Source organism: Lampetra fluviatilis, chromosome 54 (assembly GCF_964198595.1).
Source record: "Lampetra fluviatilis chromosome 54, kcLamFluv1.1, whole genome shotgun sequence".
NCBI lineage: Eukaryota > Metazoa > Chordata > Hyperoartia > Petromyzontiformes > Petromyzontidae > Lampetra > Lampetra fluviatilis.
The window spans coordinates 1,626,296-1,632,922 of record NC_136328.1 but is presented as its reverse complement, the minus strand read 5'-3'; the positions used below and the strand labels follow the sequence as shown (position 1 = coordinate 1,632,922).

General features: G+C 55.5%; 1 protein-coding gene across 1 annotated transcript; it reads right to left on the bottom strand.

The window, feature by feature from the left end:
* Positions 1 to 480: 480 nt before the first annotated feature.
* On the bottom strand, positions 481 to 6,393 carry SCRT1 (scratch family transcriptional repressor 1). The gene is made up of 2 exons (XM_078879542.1): positions 5,671 to 6,393; positions 481 to 1,707 (listed from the first exon to the last, which is right to left on the bottom strand). Exons 1-2 carry the CDS (start codon positions 5,828 to 5,830, stop codon positions 806 to 808), a joined length of 1,062 nt encoding a protein of 353 aa, XP_078735668.1. The 5' UTR covers positions 5,831 to 6,393; the 3' UTR covers positions 481 to 805.
* Positions 6,394 to 6,627: the final 234 nt, after the last annotated feature.

Here is a 6,627-nt window from a genome sequence, read left to right as displayed (position 1 = left end):
GTACGAGCAGTGATGGACGTATAGGTTACGCGATGCTGAGCATTCCCTGGATGAGACTGACTGACGCTGGGGAGCGTTGCCCAGTCAGACTCTTTCACACAACTACACGCGCAGAAGTATTGCGGGGAGGGGGGGGTGGGTGTGGGAGGGGTGGTGGGGGAGAGTTCCGTTTCATAAAAACACGTGGCCTTGAGTCAAGACCGGGGGTTTACGAGTTGAACCCGAGTATAAAATATCCGCGAACCAGAGAAGTCTACCAGTCCACCTTTGAAAACAAAACGGGCAGTGGTGGAACCTTGCTCGTAACCCAACACGGGCAGCCCGACGGGTGGAGCTGTTTGACTTCGGAAATTCATAATACTTGGACTGTTTGCAAGTTGATTTAAAAAAAAAATCAGGAATGCGAAATTAAAACGACGAACTCTCCGTCTCTCTATCTCACTCACGCACGCACACAACCAAAATGTTTTGGTTCCATTGGAAGACCTGTGTCATTTGATTCGATTACTCAAAACAAAAAGGAAGAACGCTCTTTTGGAAGATAATGATTGAAATATAAACTGCATATCTGTTTTCCTTCTGTCGCCACCGCCACCGCCACCATCATCACCATCATCTTGCTGCTGCTGCTGCTGTCAACAGAACTTCCCAGCGGGTGTCGCTCCTTGCTTGTTATTCACTCCCATCTCCATCATCGCTTCATCATCTCTCACAGCAGCAGCAGCGGCAACGGCGGCTGCGGTGACGATGGTGGCTGTTGCGGCTACCGCTGGTGTAGCGGTGCGGCGTCGTCTCTCTCTCTCTCTCAGCTGTCATCCTCGCTGTTCCCACCGGCTTTGAAGCACGCCGACTCGTAGTGCTTATTCAGGTAGGACTTGAGCGCGAACGTCTTGCTGCAGCGCTTGCACTGGAAGTGCTTGAACGCCGAGTGGGTCTGCATGTGCGCGCGCAGGTTGGAGCGGTCCGCGAACGCCTTCCCGCAGTGGGCGCAGCCGAAGGGCTTCTCGCCCGTGTGCGAGCGCATGTGGCCCTGCAGCAGCCAGGGCCTGCTGAACGCCTTGCTGCAGACGTCGCACTTGTGCTTGAGGTCGTGCGTGAGCACGTGCATGGCGAGCGCGGGCATCGACACGTACACCTTGTTGCACGTAGGGCACTTCTTGGCCATCTTGCTCTCGAGGCTGCGGTGCGTCTGCTTGTGCCGGCTCAGGTTGGACGAGGTGGCGTACGTCTTGCCGCACTCGCCGCACGTGTGTCTCAGCTGCGTCCCGCCGCCCAACTCCTTGTTGGCTCCCGCCGATGGGCCGCTACTCCTCGCACCGCCGACTCCGGCTCCTCCTCCTCCGACGACTCCTCCGACTCCTCTCACGCCGTCTCCCCCTCTTCCGTCGCCACCACCACCACCACCGCCGCCGCCGCCGTCTCCTCCTCCTGCTCTACCGTCGCAGGCAGCGACGTTGCACTTGCTGCGTCTGGAGCGGCCGTCCGTGATGAAGAAGGCGTCCATCGCGTAGCCGTCACTCGCCGCGGTGTCGGCGTCGATGAGAGACACCGCTGCGTCCGAGCGAGGACTGTCCGGCTGTTCCGCCTCGCCGCTGCTGAAGTCGTCGCTGTTGGCGGTCGAGTAGGCCGACTCGGGGGACGCGATCTTGACCCCGTCCAGCGCCTCTCCCCCGTACATGCTGGGCGCGATGAAGTCGCTGATGTAGCCTGGGTGGTGGTGGCGGTGGTGGTGGTGATGATGGTGGTAACGGCACCGGAGGAGGAGAGAGAGGGAGAGATTGAATGAAAGAGATGGGACGAGAGAGAGGGAGATGGAACGAGAGAGAGATGGAATGAAAGATTGTGAGATGGAACGAGAGAGAGATGGAACGAGAGATAGTGAGTTGGAACGAGAGAGAGAAATAGAACGAGAGAGAAATGGAACGAGAGATAGTGAGTTGGAACGAGAGAGAGAGAAATGGAACGAGAGAGAGAGATGGAACGAGAGATAGTGAGATGGAACGAGAGAGAGAGATGGAACGAGAGATAGTGAGATGGAACGAGAGAGAGAGATGGAACGAGAGAGAAATGGAACGAGAGATAGTGAGATGGAACGAGAGAGAGAGATGGAACGAGAGAGAGGGAGATGGAACGAGAGAGAGAGAGATGGAACGAGAGAGAGAGATGGAACGAGAGAGAGAGAGATGGAACGAGAGAGAGAGAGCGTAAAAGATGTCAAAACGTGTTCGCTGCACGTGGCTTGCTCTGCCTCCGCACGTTTAATAATTCATGGCCCTTCCTCGCCGAAGCGCGGCGTGTCCATTAGACTTGGACACACAGAAGTACATGGCGATACATTTTAGTCTTTATGATATTATTTATATACAGCGAGTACTCAGACTCGCGAGAGAGTAGCTTCGCCTTTGTCGACGGAATTTGCAATAGTATACAGATAACAAAGCCGTCGCATTCTATACGGTGAAGACCAACAGCAATTGTTGAAAAGCCTACTTATGGTTCATGAACGTACAAAGACAAAGCTCCCCCTGATAGCCATAAGCCTACTTTTGGGGCAAGTGCTGTTAGCGAGCACCTATCTAAAGACCGGGACGGCACACGATGTGGAGGGCGATGGGTGACAGCGTCACGACACTCCCACGGCCGCCTTTGTCTCCCTAAGTGTCGGTGTTTACGCGTCAGTGCACTCGTTCCGTGCAAGGCTTCGGGACAAGGTTGATAAGAGAATTGGCCACCCAAGTTATCCTCATCCTGAAATCAAACCAGGATCGCCGGCTACACAGTTGGTTCATACAAACACCAATAGTGTAACAACAACAGGACAACAACAACAGGACAACAACAACAACAGTACAACAACAGCAACAAGAGTAGCTGCGTCGTAGTAAAGCCATTGTTGCTACAAAGACAAAGACGTCTCGCATAGCCTTGATTAACTGTTGTGGAAAGTGCTGTTAGCGAAGACCGAAGCGGCACACGAGGGGGTGGGTGGCCAGCCCCACGCCCGACCGCCTTTGCCTCCCTAGTGTGCGATATTTACGCACCGCACCAGGAACTCATTTGAGGCTGAGTCGACCTAGGGGAGACCCAGGACCGGTTCAGATATGCGTCAATGATGCACCCACTCACGCACGCGCGAATGCGTTGACGATGAGAGGAACACACGCGTGCTACATGAAGGCGAGGACAACACAACCACCTGGTACACGATTTGTAAACACAAACAACAACAACAACAATACAGCAGCAACAACAATAAATTTTACGATTAATAAACTCACATATACAGTATACGTACATGGGACACACAGACACAGAGACGGGAGTTAAAGGTGATGTGTGCACACACACAGAGTGTATGCACACATACACACAGATTATATATGCACACACACAGGGTATGAATGCACACACATAGAGCAACACAATTTGAAATAACAAACAACGCAACGACGTTAATATTAACTTATAAACGCACGGAAGCTACGCAGTAGACAAATAAACATTTCCCATTTTGCCTCTCACAGACTTTTGAGGGAAAGGTGTCTTAGCGAGTACCTATGAAGGCACACGAGAAGGTGTGAGTGGCCAGCACCGCCTTTGTCTCCCCGGAGCTGATGTTTACACACCGCGCTGGGTAGGGTACTCGTTTAAGGCCGAGTCGAGCTAGGCGAGAGGCCCAGAACCGGTTCAGATATTCGTGACCGATGTTTGCCGTGAGCGGGAATCGAACTCGGGTCTCTGCTGGGTGGGTAGGGTAGCACTGACCCGTGTACACACACACACGTGTACACACACACACGTGTACACACACACACCTGTACACACACACGTGTACACACACGTGTACACACACACACGTGTACACACACACGTGTACACACACGTGTACACACACACACGTGTACACACACACGTGTACACACACGTGTACACACACACGTGTACACACACACACGTGTACACACACACGTGTACACACACACACGTGTACACACACACGTGTACACACACGTGTACACACACACACGTGTACACACACACGTGTACACACACACACACACGTGTACACACACACACAAAGACAAAGACAAAGACCCCCCGTATAGCCTTATCAGACTGTTGGGGCAAGTGCTGTTAGCGAGCACCTATGAAGGCCGGCACCGGCACACGACAGGGTGTTTGGAAAGCACAACGCCCGGCCGCCTTTGTCTCCCCAGTGGCGACATTTACACACCACACCAGGTACTCATTTGAGGCTGAGTCTACCTAGACTCAAATTTAGTTAATCACTGTCACTGCTGTTGGCCATGAGCGGCAATTAAACTCGGGTCGCCGGGTTCGGAGCCCAGCGCGCTAACCGCTCCCCCAACAGACACACACACACACGCACACGAGGGCACGGGCACTCCGATGTTACGTAAGCGGGAGTGTACAGCCACCAACTGCCCACGCCGTGAGCCTGGCACGTCAATGCGCATTTCACCCGCGCAAGGCCCGAGACAGCGGCCAAGTGCACAAAGCGACGCGGCGGTTTCGTGGCGTTCGCGAGGCCCAGAGGAGCATGCGGACATACTCGCGCCGATCGGACGGGGAATTGGCCAAACAAGCCGTGTGCGATTGCACGCACAGCGCCACGCACTCGCTCACTCGTACATCGACACATATTCTCCCCGTATGGACCTTAACAACACGCCGTTGGCGCAAGTGGTGTGAGTGAGCGCGCCGGCACGGCCAGCCCACACGAGGGGAGCGAGTGGCCCGCACCGCCGCATTCGTCTCCACCGTGCTGATGTTTACACACCGCCCTGGGTAATCATTTGAGGCCGGGTCGACCTAGCGGAGGCCCAGGACCGGTTCAGACAATCGCGGGATAATTGTCACCGTGAGCGGGAATCGAACTCGGGTGGCCGGGTTGGTAGCGCTGTGTGCTACACCGCTACGCCGCACGCGCGCCGCATGCAGTCCGCATGCAGTCCGCATGCAGTCCGCGTGTGCAACACGTTGACATCGGGAACCCGGCGACTCCCAAGGGGAATGGCCAAACATTGTGGAGCAGCAGCCTCCTGTGCGAGGGGCCTTGAGGAATTTTATGGATTCACGCGACAGAGGCATCGCATGATTGTGGTACTGGAACTCGTTAACATCGACAGCTCCTTTGTCTATCCACTGCTGGATGAAGGGTGGGGGGAGTGGTTTGACCATACTTCACCAAGCTGGTCAATGCGTGTTGGTTTTAAATGAAGGGGGGCGGGCTGGTTTAGGTATCACTCACCATCTAATGTTAATGTTAATCCACGCACGGCTGCCTTTGTCTTCCCAGCACTGGTGTTTACACGTTTCACGAGACACTGAATTTCGGCTGAATTGACCTCCGCCAGGCTCAATACCGGTTCAGAGAATCACCACTGATATTAGCCGCGGCCAGGAATCGAACTCAGATTGGGGGGTGGGGGGGTCGTAGCGCAGTGTGTTAACCACTGCGCCACCACTCCATCAGACTGCCGTAACAATACACGCGCGCACACGGCGAACAGCTACTAAGGCTGCTGCGACCTCTACACAAAAACACAGTGGGTCTCTGACAACTACCCACATGTGGCTTGCGTTGTGTCGGGGCCGCAGCAGTAGCAGCAGTAAGGGGGGGGTACGGGGTACGGCGCTTGCACTCACCATTGTGCGTAACGCGGACGCTGATGCTGGTCCCTGTGTCGGAGAAGGAGCGGGAGTGGATGTAGGGCGCATCGAGGCTGCTGTCGGACACTATGGCACTGGAGAAAGACGACAGGAAATCGTCCGTTTTCACCTTTTTCACGAGGAAAGAGCGCGGCATTGTGACTCGGCGCCCCGTGCTGTGCCTCTTGCCGCCTGTGCTGTCTCTCCGCCGTTGCTCTCTGCCGATCTGTTGCTGTCTGTCTGCTGTCGCGTTACGTGTATGTTACCCCGTGCTGCTGCTGCTGTGCTGACGAGGCAAGGTTGCGTGATAGTAGGCACAGCCACCCGGGGCGTGCAGAGCGGATAGCGACACGGGTTGCGTTCAGCACCACGGACAGCGACACGGGCTGCGTTCAGCACCAAGGAGAGCGCTCTTCCCCCTCCTCCTCTGCGCGACCCTGTGCGTGTAGATGGACGTGTGTGTACGTTCCGATTTCCTCTCCCGCTCTATCTCTCTTTCTCTCTCCCTCTATTTCCCTCTCCCCTCTCTCTCCCCCACTCTCTCTCTCCCTCTCTGCGGTCCTACGTCTGTTACTGTGCCGGGGATGATGTCAGCGGCAGAGCCTATATACCCGCCTTGCCATCAGGTGGTAGGCTCGGAATGGAAATGCTTAACTCTAATCCATCAAATGTCCCATGGGAGCGTGCGATCTTCCAGCCGGGGAGGCTATAGAGGGAGTGTGTGCGGCGGCAGTGGTGGTGGGGGGGGGGGGGTGGAGGAGGAGAAGGGGGGGGGGAGAGGAGAGGATGGGGAGGGTGCATGTGGTGGTGGTGGAGTGAGAAAGGAGGAGGGAGTGGTGGGGGGGCAGAAAGTGGTGGAGGGGGGGGGGTGTAGAGTGGGGTGGGGGCGCTTTTGATGTGTGGCTGACTGGCTGGCTGGAGTGAGTGGGAAGGCATTGCTTGCTGGGTGTATGT